Below are 18,611 nucleotides of genomic sequence, written 5' to 3'. Positions count from 1 at the left end.
GAGGCAACTGACCAAGGGCTGAAGCCAGTGATCCCTGGACCAGGAATCGGTCGCCAATCTGAAGTGCGGCTACTTGGTTAACGATGCACACACTTCTCAAAACCAGTACGATCATGGAACTCTCCCCGGCTACCCACCGTCCCCCCACTCCCAGGCCTGGAGGTTCTGTGGGGCACAGAGCCCTTTTGTTCGGACAGTGATTCTGGAGACAACACGCCAACGCCACCCACAGCTGCTGATTGTTTATTGCACAAGAAACTGGCAATACCGAGGCAAGGGGCTGGGCATTACAAAACAATCTGGTGACGAACCCAGAGCTACCAAAGGACACTCCATACAGACACCTCCATTATATACACGTATGTACACACACGCGCACATGAACACACTGAACACACGTGAGCCCGAGGCTTCTGAACCCGCACCCCGTCCCCTGACACGGTGAGACGCTGCAGAGAAGCACAGCAAACGACTCCAGAGGAGAAAAGGTTCAGTTGCAATGATCTAAGCCACTGAAATCAGCACACCAACCCCGAGAACATGGGCTGTCCCTCCACGGGCTAGGGGGAAGGACGAGGACCTCGGAAAAACAGACTATCCTCAGCAGGCCCGTGACCTGGGGTCCCAGGAAGCTGGAGCTAGTCTGCAGCTGGTGCTCGGCGAGAACCCTGGCGGCCTGCCCTGGGGAGTTCATGACAATCACCACTCCAGCATCCCAGTGGAGCGTTTTCAGCAGGATGCCCATGGTGGAGCCTGGCAGGGGCTCCAGAAATCCAATCAGGCTGTGTGCAGCAGCTCAGGGCCCTTTCTGCCGGCTTCCAAGAGCATGGCTTCCTGTGTGCAGGCAAAGCTGCACTTCTAGGCAGAATGAACATGCTCTAGGGTGGCTGGGACACACTGCATTCTCAGCAGGGGCCTAATGGCCCCCCTGGAGGTCTGGAGCCTGGGCGAGGGCATGTAGCAAAGGGCAATCTTCTCTACGAAAGGCAGCAAGGTTGGGGTGGCATCAGGGCACCATCCCCTTCCCTCCCTGTCAAGGCTCGGGGATGAGGCTGCTGGGACGCCGAGCTCCTGGGTCAGGCCCCTGAACTCACAGAACTGCTAAACAGGTTCCTAAGAAGAGCAGCTGTTTGGGAAATTCTTGGACCAACAGGCTGGGTCACTGCAGGTCCCAGCAATACCTGGTGCACCAGCTCCTTCACAGAAAGTGAAAGCCGCACACCAACAACAAAACACGAAGCAACCCTACACAAAAAATGCTTCAAGTTTATGTAAAAGAGAAAAGATAGTCTGAGTTTGCTGTTTCCATCCCTCTGACATCCAAGCAGCTGGCACAACCCTTCAGTGGCTGGGAAGAACGAACTGGCCAGCTGGAGTGGAGAGAGGCCTTGCCGCTCAGGCTCCATGGTGGGAACCTGCTAGGGAACGAAGCAAACGGCCTTGCTCCAGAGCTCTGGGTGTGGGAAGGGCTCCTCTCTCTCAGAACTTCATTTTATACAGATTACTGGAAAGCTTCTATTTAAAACCAAACCTCTTTTACTGGCAAAGACCCTGGGCCTTCTCAGCCCAGAGAGCTATCCCGAAGGGCTGGTCTCCTTCTCGCCTAACTACCCCGGGAGGCGTAGGGCTTCTGATGCAGCCCTTCAGCCCTGGCACCCTCCGTTGCACACTCACGCACACCTAGGGTTAGTCTTAGGGGAGAAGGAGGGCAAGCTTTGCAGAGGGGCAGCCCTCTAGACCGCAATGGGTGATGAGACCAAGGTGACTAGGGGGCTTTATTCCAGACTGCCACCAGTGGTAGGAGGGAGAGGTGGGCAGGGCCTCGAGGTCAGGCTCTGCTGCCACCAGCCTGATGACAGTGTGGCCCGACACAGGGCCACCATCCATGGGGGCCTCTCAGGCAGGGAGCACGCATGACTACATGTGCGTGCTCATGCTGGGGCGCGTGGGAGGGAGCAGCCTCAGTTACTCCTGTCCAAAGCCCTCGGTCTCCTCAATGGCATACAGCAGCTTCTCTTTCAGTTGTTCGTAGCTCTTGTATGGTGGGAGATCCAGACGGTTGAAACTGTTGGGAGAGGGGAGCAGTACGGTCAGCGTGGAAAGGTCAGGGCTCCAACAGCTTGGCCCCAGCCTGGCCGAGGGGATCAAAAGAGTTCACACAACTGTGGCTCAATCACAATGCCAACCAGCTGGCAAGATGCCGACACATGGTCCTCAAGGACCCTGCTCTGCCAGGCCTCAATGCTTCAGGTCCCTGGACCACAGAGGGGTGAAGGGAGGGAAGAGGCAGTGGGGGAAATGAGGACTGGGTAGGAGGGCCTTTGGGGCAGCAGCTCTTTGCCTGCTGGGATACAAGCATTTCAATATTTAATACCTGGTATGGCCGCCAGAGTGCCTACCTGCTGCCACAACTCCCAACAGATCAGAGGCCCACACAAAGGCCGTGGCACACCACAGCCCCTCCTCTCCAACCCGACACCCCAGAGTCATGTAAAAGTTGCTGGAGTCAAGGCCCTAAAGCCACCCTGCCCACGGGGCTGCCCCTAGGGGCTCATCTGGTTTGAGAGGTTCCAGGCACATCCCACTAATACCAATAGGCTCACCAGGTATGGCTTCTGGGCAGCCAGGTTTCCTTGCCAACCTTGTCGATGCAAAACTTCTGTGGTCCATTGCTACCTGTTATTTGAAGAAAAACACACCGTATGTAACAGAACCATCCCTTCCAATATCAAAATGCCCCGGCTCCTGCCACAGATGGCTCAGCCCCAGGAGGCACAGGCCACAGCTCTTCCCCCTCCCACTGACTTGCTTCCAGGAAGACACTAGGTCCTGCCTTCCCCTGGAGCTGTCCTTACCCCTACCCAAGGGTACCAACAGGGCAAGGGAAAACCTACCAATGAGTTCAGCAAATCCCCCGACAGGCAGGCGGCAGGTCCCTGTAACAAACTGCAGCAGCCGGATACTTTTCTCATTGTCCATCTCCTTCACCACCTGCAACTCCGAGTCAAGGCAGAGTCAGGTGAACCCCCTGGCCCAGCACTTCGCCCTAACCTGTAACTCTCCAGTCAGCTGGGGCCCCTTTGAGGCCGAGAACACAAAGCCAGGGATGGGTAGGGGTGACAGCCACCACCTGGGAAACCTCAAAGCCGCTCCCTCTAAGAGGTTGTGTTTGTAGAACACTCCCACCAGTCAAGGGCTATCTCTTTGTCTGAGGGACACCTCAGGCCAGGTATTCTCTTCTCATTCAAGTTCTGCTTTTAGTAACATACTAAGGACTGATTCATAGGTACAGATTTCTTTTTGAGCAGATGGGCTCTTCTGGAATTCGACAGTTGTGATGGTTGCACAATATTGTGAAAGCCACTGAACTGTGTACCTTAACATGCTTACCATGGTGCATTTCATGGTAGGTGAATTTCACCTCAACAAAAATAATTTTTATATGTTCTTTGTGTGTTTGCTATACTTCATAATGACAACAACCAGACCCACACATATAAAGGAATCAATTCATTATATCCGGAACGATGGGCTCATTCCGTTTCTCTGGAGCCAAGCACATGCTTTCCCATCCCACCAGCTAGAAAGAAACCCCACGACCCACAGAAGCACTCCTTTCTTCTCTTCCTGTGAGCTCCCTGCTGCACACCAGCGTTTAGAGCCGACGCCAGCTGGCCAACGACACTCCCTCAAATGCACTGGCCATGACCCAGCTGCAACAGCTCTGTTCGCCCCAAGGTGGGCTTTCTTGTCTCCTTTTGCAAGCTGGGGGGGGGGGGTGAGGAGTGTCAAAGCCGAGGGAGCCTACCACAGCAAGGCTCCACGAACACCAGGCCTCGCCTCTCGTTCCCGGCGGCGCACCGGCCCCGCCCACCCACCTGCCAGAACCACTGGATCTGCTTGCTGCTCCTGGTGTAGTGCCGGTAGACGGTGTTCTTCTGCCAGTCATTCATGTCTATCTCCTGCATGCCGCACAGCATCAGCTGCAGAGGGGCAGGGGGTCAGCTCCGAGCGCCAGCCCCCTCCCCGCTGGGACACACAGCCGCACCCGCTCACCAAACGAAACCACCCCAAACACTGTCAACTCCTTCTGCTGGCAGTTCTAATACTATGGATAACACAAACCTTGAACATGGACCCCCCTCAAACAAGGGCCCAGGGAAGGGTGAGTTTGAGGACCCCATTCAAAGTTATTTGCCTGCTGCCGCAGACCCGGGAGTAGGGGGTTTTCCTGGGAGTTTCTGTGGGGACACAGTGAGGCTGTCAAAGGGCAGGATCGCCCCAGAAGCAAGGGTCCGGGTCCCAACAAACTTAGCTCTCACCTCCAGCTCCTTCTCATCAAAGTAGCGCAACCACTCTAGGGGAGCCACCTCATTGAAGCCGTCCAGGAAGGCTTTGGTCTGTTCTTCCACGCCCCGGGTGAAACGCCAGTCGGTCAGCAGCCTAAAATCAAAGCCCAGCCATTGGTAGAGCCCGAGACCACCCGGAGTCAGCCTAGGTGAGCTCAGAGTCTGCCACGAGGCTGCTGTCACAGGACTACAAGGAACTTCCAGTGCAGCGAGACCCAGGCTCCTGCTGGCCCCAGAGCAAAGCCTCTGAAGCCTCACAGCAACCCTGACATGGAAATGCGTGGAAATGCGTGAGTCTTTGCTTCCAACTCCTCCTCCCCCACCCACTATTGCTCACTGAGCCTCAGATGTGTGGAGTCAAAAGGCGAAACCAGGAGGCCTGAAGAACACGCATGGGTGAATGTGTGCACAAACATACGTGAGAGTAGATTTAAGCACGTAGGACACAGAAATCCTTTCAGATAGAGAAAGAAGAGAAAAAGCTCTAAGTTTTGTTCCTCTTCAAAGAAATGCAGCCCTGCAATCTGCAAGTCTACCACATGGGAACAGAGCAAACAGGAGCTGTGACACAGGCCCGTGGGCTCTGGCAACCCCAGCTCTGGGCAGCGCGTGACCAGCCATGGGCAGCCATCTCAGGCCCATGCAAAATGGGAGGTTCTTGCCATCCCTGGTGACCTGCGGGCCACACGTGGGGCCTGGCTGAAGATGGCACCCAGAGGCAAGAGCTGGAAACCCTTTCTGTGCGGCCACTGTGTCTCCGCTCCCCTCTACCCCAGTCTCCCTCTCCCGAGCACTCAGGACTCACATGATGTACTCTTCCTTGTTCTCCTCTGTCACTCGGATGCTCTCACCACCTTCCTTCAGCTCATGGGTTGTCACCTTGCCCAAAATCTCCATGTCCTGGATGAAGTACAGCTCTAGGCCACACTCTTCTAGGTTGTTCTCTCTGAAGACATGAGAGCACAAGAGAGAAGATGTCTGTCTTAGAAGAGTCTTCCCTTGATCCTGCTTCATCACTCACTGTTAGTGCCCACAGGACCCGGGGACTCAGGTGGCCTAAGAAATGGAACAACCACTAGGCCCTCTCCCTGATGCAACGAGAGAATTCCAGAGCTGCCCTACGGGGTCCCAGAAGCCAGGCATCTCCACAAGCACTTACATGGCTTGGGTAAGCACTCAGGGGCCCCAATGCCAGAGGAAATAAAGGCCATCGCTACCTGCTCCCCACCCAGAGTCCCCTCTCCTCCCACCATGGGAAAAGGGAGAGGACTCACTTGATCCAGACGATAGAGTTGTAGAATTCGGGGTCAATGGATTCCAGGTCTTTCAGGGTTGGTCTCTTGTTGAGCATCCGCTTGTAGAAAGGGAGGGTGAAGCCTGTGTCAATGAACTTCCCGTGGTACAGAGCCTGTGTGCAGAAGGAAGGGACACAACCAACAGGTTTGGTTTTCCCAGGACTCTGTCCGAGGCAGGCTCTAGGAGGCTCTGTGTCAAAACCTGTGACTGCTACCTGCCCTCTGTCCCAGAGAGCACCTGGACATCCAGCTACTCAGGGCCAGAAGGGAGGGTCTAGGAAACACACAATATTCTTTTTCCGACTGGTACCTTGGGACAGACTCTTATCCAACCTGCAGACCGCAGTGACTAAGCGGCGCTGCCTGTTCAGAAACCCACCTCGGGCCCATGGCTTGCCCAGCACACCTGCCTGCTCTAGCAAAGATGTGCCCCCCACTCACAGAAAAGACGCTCAGCATAGCTCCAGGTGGCAGCCCTGACTCACTGACACTCAGAGCTCACAGCAGAGGCAGCCAAAAATAATGCAGACACCGCTGACGGCGAGAGCTGGCGGGCCAGTGGTGAGTAATAGTCTAGGGTTTTACAGGCCTGGCCTTTGGCTGCCGGGCCAGGCGGGTCTCTAGACCTGGGAAGAATTGCCCACTTCCTGAGCCCAGCACCTTGGCCAAGTACTTCCAGACCAAGGGAAGGGACATAGTTAGTCACGGGCCCTCGGGTCCTCCTGTGAGGGGAACAGGCCAGAGCACTCAGGAAGTCAGGAAGAAGCAAAGGAAAGTTAGCAGTGCAACATCTCTAACTACCAAATGTGGCAGCGGGACTGGCTCCCCCAGACCCCCTCCTCCGTCCTGGCTCTCCACACTGACAAGACACTCAGCAGCACGCACGTGACATGACCCCCTTCCCTATTCACACTGTGTTCCTATTTCTAGTTAAATACAGACACAGAGTGTGACCCCCCCCCCACACACACACACACACTTTGCCCAGCTCCTGACAGATGCTTCCTATGTCTCGCTCTAACAGGTCTGCTAGGGTTCTGTTCTAAGCAAGTGCAGGTTCCAAATCCCTGTTCGGAAGGTCCCATGTCTCAGAACACTCCCAATGCTCCCCACCTCGGCTTGTGACAGATAGTGGCATGCCCCCTGAGATGGGCAGCAGGTGGACAGTTAAGGCAGCACCCAGCCTCATCATCCCAACACCCTCAGCAGAGTATGCGTTCAAAGCAAAGTGAAGTCTGGGACCCGGGACCCTGGGCTTTCACTTGACGAGTCCTACACAAAGCAACACATGGAAACCCTGTCAGTGGGCAAGCAGCGGGCCCTGAGAGCACGCTGAGCTATGCCCAGAACTCTCTCTAGCTTTTTGCTTTTTTACTCAGGAGCTCTGTGAGGAGGGGGGTGGGCTGCTGTTCGTGTGTAGGGTCTGGCCTCCTCGGCTGCCATCCTCCCTGGAGGTCTCATGGCAACAACATACCATAGCAATGAATCTGCCGATAAAGCGGAAGTAGGTGAGATGGTCAGGGTTGATGGAGGAGGCGGGGTTGATCTGCAGGCAGTAGTTGTTCTTCCCAGCGTATTCAAATAAACAATACATGGGGTTGAGCACCTCGTGGGACAGGAGGAAAAACCACTCTCTGTGAGAGAAGAGAGACAAACAGAACGAATGGATCCTTCCCTGCACACCCACACTACAGACCTACTCTCCCCTGCCATCCGTTTTCAGCTCGTCTGGGGGACCGGAGACCGGCACCGGGGCTAATCTGTATTAACAGCTGGTCAGTGAACGGGGTGCGCTCAGATCTAGGGCGAACCAGGACAACTGCACTTGAGGATGACGCTCAGGAAAACCTGTGTGTGTGTCGGCTCCCGGGTGGTGCATTCCAGGACTTTACATCCGATATCCAGGTCGTCTAATGGCAAAGGGGGCTCCTTGCACCCTGGGGCCACCATGAACAGTTGTGTGGGCTGTGCACTGCACAAGGGCACTAGGGTAAAATATCATAGATTTGTACATTTATTATAACTATTTTTCTGTGAAGAGCAGTCAAGCTCTTTCTGATGAAACCAGAATATCACCATTTTCCAACATGGACAGTTGTCTTGAGAAAGGGAATCTTTTTCTAAATCTTGCAAAGGTGCTGTATGGAGAGTAGCCGCCCTGCTTCCACCCTACCGGAGTAAGCAGTGTAATATGAATACATAGGAATACATTCCTGACTCCCAATGCACGAACTCTGTAACGTCCGCTGTCTGTACATGATAGACCTCACTCCCACCAGCTACATTTCAGGTACCTCACTGCCTTTGCACTTTGCCCTCCCCTCAGCCCAGACCCCTTCTCCAGACCTTTTCTCATACTTCCGTGCACTCATCTGAACCAACTTCCACGCCTTAGCATCTCTTTGTACCCTAGGTAGAAGCCTCAAGCCAGAATTCAGAGTCCTTGGGGGCTTGAGCTAAAGCAGCAGGGGACTTCCCCCGCGGGGCCAGTCCCTGGCTGCTGGACTGTTTGTGGCCGGGCAGACGAGGAGTCCTTCGATGCAGAGGGTGCCCCGGTATCCTGTCCGTGGTTCTACCCTGTGGTAGAACAGCATGACGTAACCTACCATAGGGTAAAACCACTGGCAGGACACAGAGAGACAGACACACACAGGGCGGGAGCCACACCAGAAGCCCACCAAGCAGAGTCTGGAGAAGAGGTCACCACGGTCACCACAGGAAAAAGAGCAATCGATCCACCAAGGCCAACACCGAGGGCAATGCCACCAACGAACAGAGGACCAGAAGCAAGTTACCCAACACCAAGCGAGCAGACGTCCCCACTCCACGAGAGGTGAGTGAACTGAGCGGTCCCACAGGCTGCGCCCCTGCTTCCCTGCTTCTCTGCTGGGGCCCGTCAGCCCCACTGCCCAAGGCCGCATCGTGCCACAGACTCGGTTATCTTTTGCAGGGGGACTGCAGTGAGGGCGGGACAATGCTTGGGGCTCTTTTTAGGGTTACATCAGCCACTTTAATTTGTTGACCTTGTGCACATGACATGCAGCTGAGTACTGATCAAGGCCCTTTGGATTGTGACACTTATATAAGATAGCTTATACATGTCGGGTACACAACGGGACGCCCAATTTAACCTGCCCCAGCGGCCTTAGCGTAGGAGAAACCCAGGGTTGATTTTAATGGACAGCCACATTGGACCCATATTTAGCCACTGCCAACGGGTGCAGCCGGACTGGTTGTTATAGTATAGAAATCAAGACATATAGGCTGGTAAAAGAGCCATTGTCCTGATCCCCTCCCCCAGGAGCACACAGCCTCCCCATGACCAAGTACGGAAAGGGTGAGTGCCTGGCCAGCAGGGGACCCCAGGACCCAGCTCCAGCACCATCGGACTGGCCACATCTGTGTGTACTCCTGAAGATAAGCATTGGCAATTAACCTGAGCAAGGAGGAGCCAGCTTTCTGGCCACGGGTCCAGTAGCCTGGGGCTGTGGGGTGCAGTGCAGCCTTCCAGGGGCGCCGAGCTCACCTGGCAATGCCTCCGTAGTCCAGGCCCTCCTCACCGCGCATGATGATATAGAGCCGGCGGCGCAGGTCATAGGGTTTCATGTTCATGATCTGGGGAGACAGAGCATCATGGCCAGCCTGCCATTCCCTCTTCAGGGCAGGCTACGGGTAGGACGCCAAGGCCTGCTTTTCAGCAGACACCACTCACCAAGGCCCAGGCCTTGGAAACTCTACATGTGTCTGTTTAACAGGCCATGTAATAGCAGACAGGGTGGTGGAAGGGGGCCTCTGCCTGCCTCTGGTCTGAGACACTGTGATTATTCTCTAACCTGCTGGAAAGAATCCTCAAAAAGCGTCTGCCTGGAAACGCTGATCTTCACGTGACTGGGGAGTGCGTTTGACTGAAAGAAAAAGAAAGAAATCTTGAATCAGCCCTCAGGGGTTAACTATTCAGTCTGGTCTCCTGTCTGTATGAACAGGATTCCCCATCTTCCTGGGCCAGTGGGGGAGAGTCTGGTCCCTAGAAACGGAAGCAGGCTTCCTGGAGACAATGTCAGACAACTGCTCAAGGTTAGACAAGCGACCTGCCCCACCGAACCAGATTCCAATGCCAGCTGCTGGGCTGGGAAATCATGCTGAGAAAACTCCATGACCCCAAACTCCAGGGGAGGGCCCAGTACCAGCACTCACATGGCAGAGGAAACGGAACTGCTGATACTTCCACCGAAAACTTCGGTCGTAGGCACCAGGGGAACCTTGCTTCGTCCTGGGGAAAGCAAAGATGTTCTGGAATCTGTGTGATTTCTCAAAAATCAGCAACATATCTTGGTGGTCCTAATGAGATCTGGCGCTATGTTAAAGACGAGTACAGTATGGCATAAGGCAAAGGAAGTGGCAGCCATTACGATCTTCCACAGACATAGGAGTAAAAACAAAAAAACTAAAAATAAAAGCCAGACTCTTGCTTTTAGAGAGACAGAGAGACACTGCTGGTGTTATCTGAATAAATAGGGTGCCCCCTCCCTTCCCATCCCTGCTAAAGTGACATGGAAACTGGCCACTAGAGGGCAGTAAGAGCAGCCCAGACGCGGATAAACAGGGCCTGTGCTAACAGATATACTATCGTCTTTGGAAAGTCCTTACCCAGACTCAAACCCGGGGCGCGGGTCCTTAAAGGTGGTGGTGCGGGTATTGTGGTCCACAAAGTAGCGCACCCCCTCGCTGGTGTACTTCATCTCCCACCCTGGGGGTAGAGCTGGTTCCTGGATCATCCTGAAAACATAGGAAGAGAGGGGTCGAGGGCTGGCCTCACCTTCTGCACCTCAATTAGGAGGCTGGGGTCCCCAAATGCTCTTTTCTCTCTGCTTTCACCCAGGTTCTGCAAAGCCTTTGAGTGTGGGCCTTGAGGATATGCACCCAAGTCATGAGGACAGTTCTACAGCAAAGAGAGGTCATTTCCTGTCCCAAGACCGAAGAACCAGCCCTAGGTAGATGGCTGTGGCCTGCGTGGCCACCAACAATCCTAGGCACCAACTGCGCCAGTTCCAGACTAGTTTCTAGGGGGTTGGGAGTAATCTAAGGCATTTGGGGGGTTCCCTCCACCCTTCTGAAATCATGTTACCAGCAGCCTGCAAATCATCACAGAGATGCATCAAGCACTGTCCATCCACCAGGAAAGTTAATTTAAGAGCCAATTTTAAGCTCTCCTTAGGCCGACACTATATCATGAGGATCTCCAGGCACTTATGTGTGGCTGAAGGTTCCAGAACATTGACCATAGAGGACAAATGCAATCCATGACCCCTCAGCCAATGCTGGAGCTACACAGGGCCCAGCCCCCTCCGAGTCCTTACCCCTGGGTCCTAGGGTCCTCCCACTGGGTAGTGCGTGTGTTATGGTTCACGTAATACACCCGTCCATTGTCCTGTCTCTTCTCTGCCAGGGAGAAGAAAAGACGACAATCAGATTGAGACATCTTGAGCAATGCCCTCTCCCCTCTGACTCCCCTTTTCCACAAGCTGGGTCTGAGTATCTGACCCTGTTCCTGACCTGCTGAAGAAGTTTAACCGGCGAAAGCCTGGCTCACAGACATCTGTCACTGGCAAAAAGGACAAAGAGAATCTCACCCTATCGGGGAGTGGAGGAGGGACAGACACATTTCCAACTCAAGATCAAGCACTGTCTTTGGTTGCTTACTTTGTTGGAGAGAGGGGGGCAGTGTGGCCACATGGAGCGGGAGCAGCCCAGCTGAAACCAGAAGCGTAATTGCATCCAGCTGTGTGCAAAGTGGAGGTTCGGCCAGCCTCCCCTCAACCCTGGTCCCACCCCCACCAAGCCAGCGACATGTGGTCTCTGGTCCTGCAAGAGCTGTCCACAGGGTGCAGGTGAGCCAGGCGCCCGTTGGAGGGCTGCATTTTCCTTCACACTTCTCTGATCAGCACTCACAGCCTACATGCCCTCTACTTGATCTTTTTCCCCCTGCTTAAAGGCAACGTTTTGTTCTAAAACTCTCACATCCCAGCAAAACTTCTAGTTGCATATGTGCAAACACCAGGGCTGCGGCACTTATAACCCCCATCTTGTTCTTACACCTCAGTGTGTGCTCCCACACAGGGCAATGCTTGGGGGAGCTCATACATTTTTTTTCTCTCCTCTGGGCAATCTTGACTCTCTTTCCCTTTATCCATGCACAGATGATGGCTCTGGAGTCTTCTAGGTAAGGGGTCTGAGCTTCAGGGGGCAGACCCAACTTTACCGGGGGATTCCGGACATTGAAAAAGGTTGAAAGGGTCATCTCATCAGCTCTGGGTGGAAGGCAGGCAAAACTAAGAGCAAGGCTCTGAACCCAAGACAGGTCACCTTTCCCAGGAAGTTTCTGAGCCTTCAAATCTGTTTCTGTCCTGAAAACAAGTGGTGCTAATGGCCCTCCCTCATTTACAATGGCAGGGCAAAATTAGAGAAATAAAAATAATCAGTTCCAGAAACTACAGAGAAACCAAAAGCTGAAAAAGGAGCAGAACTGGGGAGCCCAGACCCCTCCCCTCAAGTGTCAGGCTCCAACGGCCCCAGTATCAACCCAGGGTCTTGGTCTCTGTCTGCCTTACTTGGTATCCATTACTGGACAGACATCTTAAAAACACAAACAAAAGGAAAGAAAGAAAGAAAAGGAGGTGCCTGGAATTGCTCCAAAGCTACCACCACCTAAGAACAGCTGTGGGACTGTCCCACAGAAGACAGGCTTCCCAAGAGGGGTCTGAGGGGAGGGAGGGGCCGCTTCCAGCCAGAAGCTTTGGCTTTGAACTAGACATTCTCCACGTCTGCTCCGCCGAGGGCCAAAGCCAACGCTAACCGCCTAGCTGGGCGAGCTGTCCAGCCAGTCTGAGGCCTGCACCCTTGTCTCTGGCACTGCTCCCTGCATGGTCCACTGGCACTGCTTTGCTGCATACGATTGCACAGTTTGGGTGCTGGGAGAGTCCTAAGAGCATGTAGCCCAACCTCATCTAGGTAGAAATGGACTCGGGAGCATTCGGTCATGTGCCCAGGGTCAGGGCAGCTACAGAGATGTGGAGCTAAACATGAGCTGCCCCGCCTCCTGGGCCGCTGCGCAGGGAGGACCACTGGGTCCCTCCTGGGGGAATAGGACGGGGCACTGGACTGAGAGCAGGATCACACGGTAGACTTGACATCAGGCTCATGCTAAAGGCAAGTTCTGTTTGGCTTTGCTGCTCTTTCTGTTCAATCTTAGCTCTCCCGAGGGAGGTGGCCCTGCCACAGCCCTGGGGAAGCAAACATAAAGCCCAAAGGATTTGATTAGGAAGGCCCCTGTCCATTAGCCAGATGGTTTTTGTTTTTGTTTTTGTTTTTTCAGTTTCACACCATTATGGTTTCGTGTGCTTTCCTGATCATTCGTAAAGAGCACTGACTCCGACCATGGCTGCTATTCCTATCTCAAATATTTCACACTTGGCTTCTGGGAGCTGTTTACAAGTCCTTATAGCTGCTCTTACTTGGCGACCATCATTTAGCAGAACTGGTATAGAAATAAATCATTGACTCTACAGAGCCAGGAACAACTCCAGGTCCCCAGCTCTGGGTCACGGTGTCAACTGGCTGCCAAAGAGCATGACAGATTCTTATTTAACCTGATGAGTTCTCCCCTGCCTAGCCAGGGATGCTATGTTTGACCCTCTCACACTTGACATGCTGCCAGTCTCTGAGATAGCCATGACCTTTCATCAGCTCAGGGAGCCAGGTGGATCATCTGCGTGCATAAGGGATTCCCTAGCAGAAAATCAAGAACCGTGTGGAGGCCTCCCTCATTGATCCATCCCACTAGGAGGGCTAGGAGGTCCTGCCGGTGCTCTGGAATGCAGTGGGAATTCACTAAGTGATACCCTGCAGGTCCAAGGGGTTGGTGCAATCTCGTAAATTATACCAGGGAGTAGTTGTGTCTGCAGCAAGAGGAGCGAGCTCCAAAGCTGCACTTTTCCAGGCAGACACTCATCCTATCACTGTCAGCTTCTCCATCTTCGCTGGGGAGCACGCCCCCACCCAGCTGAACACCACCAAACCAGCATTTACTATCTTCTGCTGGCCTAACCAAAAAATTAAACCCGATAGATGCTGATTCCTGCAAAACCTGCCCTCGTTAGCTCCCAAGGACTCTTGTCTATTGAGCAAAACCCTGACCCAGCTCAGAGTCACCAAATGCTCTGAATCTCCCCATCCCTAATGACCCCTTTCTGCATGGCCACTCCTTCCCAGAATAGCCATAAAGCCCGTAATTTCTCTTAAGTCATAGATGTCCATCCCTCTAACTCATTATTGCAAATCACACCAAGGACTTAGACTAGGTAAGAGGCAGCTGGCAATGAATGCCAAGGGGGCTGCAGTGTGGTGTTATTAGCAAGCAATGATGTGCTTTCGTAGCGTCACCACCGGGGGCTCAGCTCGCTTTTCTCTGGCCTCTTGCACAGCTGTGTTCCCAATAAAAAGGTGGCTTCTATTAGTCAAAATAAAGCTGGATTCCTACAAAGAAAGGTTTGGTAAGGTGGCTCCTTCTAACCACATGGCCACAAACCTGAAACAAATGCATGAGGGATTCAAGCCTTAGTCAGTGATAGGATGGATTGTTGGATAGACACCTTGAAAGTCAGGACCAAAATCCAACAGTCCTACCGCCTCTCAGGGACTTCTTTTGTAGGGTAGCCCTCCTTCAGCTGTCGCGGGGCAATGATACAGGGATGCCCAACCTTCCGTCTCCACCACCTGCAATTGCTCTGGCTGGGCACCCACGAGTGTGCAAAGGGAAACCGAGGGTGGGAGTGAGGAAGACGTGCAGGGGAGGACAGCGGGTGGTGGCGCATCTGCTGCTGAAGGCCCAAGGTCCAGAAGTAGAAGTCGGTACTTACCCCAGCCAGGAGGGAGGGGGCCCAGTGGGTCATGGTCGGTCGAAGCACTCGAAGACTAAACACAAGAAACACAGCAGAACACAGGTTTTAAAAAAGCCACTGGCCCAAAATAAATGGATAAAAATAAAAACGCCAACAATTCATTGCCACATTTGGACTCTTTGTAGAAGAGACAGTGGGGCCTTAGGTGGCATCTGCTCTCAAAAGTCTTTTTCAAAAAAGAAAAACTGAAAAGGAACCCTGCACAGATAGGCCCCAGATAGGTTTTAGAGCGGGTGGAGCGAGGGGGAGGAAGAGGTGTGCAGACGGAGGCAGGCTAGGGCAGTGGAGACAGCCCGCCGGCCCCATGCATGGCAGGAGGGCCCAGAGCAGGACAGCCGGTGAGCTTGGCCAGTGCCTCTGCTCAGCTCCTGCTCCCGGCGGCCAAGGCGACTGAAATCACCACCATCTCCAACTTTCTCCAAGAACCACACACGGGAGGGGAAAAAATATCGCAGGCCTTTCCAATGAAATCATTCCCACAAGCCCTGCCCACGCCCAGAGCTTCCTGGCTGGGGGCTGGCCCTCCTCCCTCCACCTCCCTCCTGGGTGCGCTGGGAGAGGGAGCAGCAGCGGTGTGCAGATTCAGCCCAGACTGAGGGCACATTCATGCCCTAGGCCCCTCACCTCCCCCAGGAATGTTTTCCTTTCCTTCACAAAGCACCTTTATTCTCCTCCAGCCTGAACCTGAAGTTGCTCAGTGTTCTGTGTGTGCCTGTCTGGGGAGGTGGGGCTGGGGGCGAGGTGGCGAGAGAGAAGGGGAGACAGGAGAAAGAAGGGGGAGCTGATTCCAGGACTTCAGGGTCACTGTTTACATTAGAACCCCTCACCCCCAGCCTAATTCTGCTGCAAAGTCCCAGGAGCAGGGCAGTAGTGGACCGAGAGTTCTCATATCCTGCGGGGAAGGGGGTGCTGTCAAAAACTCTTCATAGTTAAATAAAACAAGTATTGTTCTGCTCTCTCTCTCTCTCTCTCTCTCTCTCTCTCTTTCTCTCTCTCTCTCTCTCTCTCTCTCTCCCTCCCCCTCTCTGGAGCATTTTTATTTCACTTACTAAAATTTAATCATTACATTAGGGGATCAAGTTCGCAATGCTGCCTTTGGGCTGCCTGGCTGGCCCCTTCGGAGCCACACACAGGCGTGAGGATGAATGGAGCTCAGTCAGGGCTTGAGAAAACATTGGTAGAACTCAACTGCCAATGAACCCCCTTTCACAGCTGCCCTCCACCCCCAGCTGAAAGCACAGAGAAACTTTCTTTCCAAGGTGGTAGCACAAACAACTCTCCCAAAGCAAGTTCCAACAAAGACGTTTAAGTCTTGAAACCATAGGTTCCTGGATGGGACAGAGCCCCCTTTCAGCAAAGGGCCTCCTACCCAGCAGAATGAAACTGCAGGAAGGTGCGGGAAGCTGGGCTGTCCTCAATTTCGGGCACGTTACCATCAACGTAACCATCAATGTAACGTGGAAGACGTGCTCAAAATCTCCACCACAATTCAGGTTTCTATGATGGCTACTGAGCAAGATCTCCCAAAATCACACAAGTCATTTTGGTGGGGGTAGCGTGCAGCACCTCATAAAATCCAAGTTCCTCCAACTTTGTTTTGGAGTTCATAACTGAACAGTAGGTATAAAAGCATTCAGCAACAGAAGGAAAAGAACTAACGTGTGAAACATGCAAGCATTTCGGATAACGAAGCCCAATGCAACGCAGTGGGGTAAGTGCTGAGCTGGAGCAATGTCCTTGCAGAAGGGAAGAACTATGGAAAGGGTCATTTTAAGAATTTAAAAGGAGCATCTGCTTCAGGTCGTTTTTTGGTTTTTTGGAATGAGTGGATAATCCACAAAACATTCCGGGGCTCTGAGGGAAATTAGCTCCCAAGTGGTACCAACTGGGTTTCAGTCTCCTCACAGTCATCTTTTGCTTAACGCTACAAATCAATAAACTAAACGGTCTTTACAGATGGCGCCTGTGACTTACAGTGAACTAGAAACAAAAAATATGTATCAGCTAGTAACTATTTCCTTTCCCAATACCATGGCATCTAGAGTGTAGTAGGCACATGACTTCAGAACGGCCAATCAGATGCTCCCATTCTGAACTTGTGAGGAACAGTGTGACACCAGGGGGACTGCCTGAGATGCCTCCCTGCTGGGGCCAAGTCCATAGTGCAATGGAACATCAAGTGTTTAAGGACAGCAGGGCGGGGCGATGTCCTACACAAAGTATTCCTTTGCCCCGCCTACCCCTGGTTTTTGCCAGAGCTTGGTTGGTACCTTTACCATTGTGCTAATTCTATGAACTACCCAATTCCCATTTGATAAATTCCTTTCTGCTTAAGTTTAACCAAGTGGATTTCTGTTATTCATCAAAATGAACTTTGACTAGTATACAAAGCACAGGAAGAATAAAAAAAAATTTATCAGCCTTTTTCTTAATGTTTGCCTTTTTTTAATGTCACAGACTTTATACAACGTTGCCTCTCTTTTGTTAATTTGTTTGTTTTTTAATTTTTTTGTCATCCTCCTATTCTCATCCTATCAGAGCCACACCCCTCAAAATCTGTGAGAAGGGGAAAGAAGAGAAAGCAGAGAGGGAAGGGAGAAAGATGAGAGATTGATAAACACGAACAGTACATGAAATGGCATCAATGGAAGCTGAAACTCATAGCGATTTTACCTCTTGCAGTTAAAGCAAAGCACTTGATTATTTTGGATATTTCTTCCCTGATGTACATAGTCCAACTTGAAAAATAAAAGGAAGTTGACAGAAGTCAAAGAGAAAGAAAAAATAAAAGCTACACATCATGTCCAGAAAACCAGAACCCCACATCTCTAATGAACCAACCAACTGCCCCTTCTCTTCGACCATAGTCCCGTGAAATGAGATCCCAAGTGTTAGCTCAAGGACAGCCAGAAAAGCACAGAGAAAGGGGCGAGGCAGGGGTTATAGTCAGAAGAGAGGTCCTAGAATGTGCAGGTGACTAAAAGACAAGATAATGTCCATCATTACTAGGGACATAAAGGAACGTTGTTGAATAATTTTTCTGGTAACTGCTCCTGGGTTGGGAGGACTGGGGTGCAGGCCACGAGCCAGACGGCTCACGTGAACTAAAGTCCCTCAGGACTAAGCATTAAGTTCCAGTAATATTTTAAGATACAAACTCAGAAATAAAGAATGTCTAGCAAATACAGCCGAGGGCAAAAAAGGCTCTGGGAAGGGCAGAAAGTTTACAGTGTAAAAGGCAGGCTTCTTTTTTTTGAAAAGTATACACCCAGTGGGTGCAGAACAAAACTCAGGTGTTTGAGAATTCAATCCAAGGGGTTCTCTACAGAGTAAGAACCAAGTTGTCTGTTTCTGGATAATTCAGTTTGGCATCCTCACATTCAGAACCACAAAATGATATGCTTCAGCCCTGCCAACACAAGATACCCCCTTCAGTTATCAGGAGAGGACCAAAGTGGGAGTAAAGAAAGAGGTGTCACAGAAACAGCAATGGGCTGTGTAAGCTGGGTCCTGTGGCAACACACAGCACGCATGACTGAGCAGGGCTGGGGGGACATTAGTGGGGACAAGAAACAGAGGGCAAGGTGAGAGTGCACAGACCACACAGTACATGCATGACGATCAAGAGCAGCAAATGCCCTGGGGTGTTACGAAAGGGGAAAGTCATAACTAAGGGAACAATCAAATAACAGAGACTGAAAAAGGTATGTGTTGAGGCAGACAGCAGGAAGGAACTGCGCGACATAGCAATCCCTTGGGATCCCTTGATTTCCGTCGTGAACCGTATTTCATGTTCTCTGCAGGTCAGCAGAGAACAGATCTCGGTTTCAGCCCCGAAGGAGGAGGAGGGAAACCCGCTGGTATAGTATCAGCTCTTAAGTCTACCGCGTCAAACCGTGGGCCAGGGCCAAACCCCAAAATAACTCTATGAAAGTGACTCTTCTTACTTGAACCAGGACATGGCACCATAGCAAACAAGAGGAGCAAGCCAAATCCAGCAGGAAGGGAAA

The 18,611-nt window shown here is 52.4% G+C and overlaps 1 protein-coding gene across 3 annotated transcripts in view; it reads right to left on the bottom strand.

The window, feature by feature from the left end:
• Positions 1-218: 218 nt before the first annotated feature.
• Positions 219-18,611, bottom strand: part of WWP2 (WW domain containing E3 ubiquitin protein ligase 2) — a 125,645-nt gene continuing 107,252 nt past the window's right edge. For 2 of the 3 annotated variants that reach the window (XM_081032376.1, XM_081032377.1), the window contains exons 11-24: positions 14,560-14,614; positions 11,002-11,083; positions 10,292-10,420; positions 9,839-9,914; positions 9,478-9,549; positions 9,171-9,259; positions 7,119-7,278; positions 5,624-5,757; positions 5,155-5,295; positions 4,323-4,443; positions 3,879-3,983; positions 2,895-2,991; positions 2,604-2,676; positions 222-2,065 (exon numbers count right to left, since the gene is read on the bottom strand). In XM_081032376.1, the coding sequence (XP_080888502.1) occupies positions 1,966-2,065; positions 2,604-2,676; positions 2,895-2,991; positions 3,879-3,983; positions 4,323-4,443; positions 5,155-5,295; positions 5,624-5,757; positions 7,119-7,278; positions 9,171-9,259; positions 9,478-9,549; positions 9,839-9,914; positions 10,292-10,420; positions 11,002-11,083; positions 14,560-14,614 (1,434 nt within the window). In that variant the 3' untranslated portion in view covers positions 222-1,965. Of the gene's footprint in view, positions 2,066-2,603; positions 2,677-2,894; positions 2,992-3,878; positions 3,984-4,322; positions 4,444-5,154; positions 5,296-5,623; positions 5,758-7,118; positions 7,279-9,170; positions 9,260-9,477; positions 9,550-9,838; positions 9,915-10,291; positions 10,421-11,001; positions 11,084-14,559; positions 14,615-18,611 lie in introns of all 3 variants that reach the window. The other variant, XM_081032375.1, reaches the window with a different exon arrangement.

The sequence above is a fragment of the Rhinolophus hipposideros genome (genome assembly GCF_964194185.1).
Source record: "Rhinolophus hipposideros genome assembly, chromosome: 21".
NCBI lineage: Eukaryota > Metazoa > Chordata > Mammalia > Chiroptera > Rhinolophidae > Rhinolophus > Rhinolophus hipposideros.
Note: the sequence above shows the minus strand (reverse complement) of the source record. Positions and strands in the feature narration are given on the sequence as shown.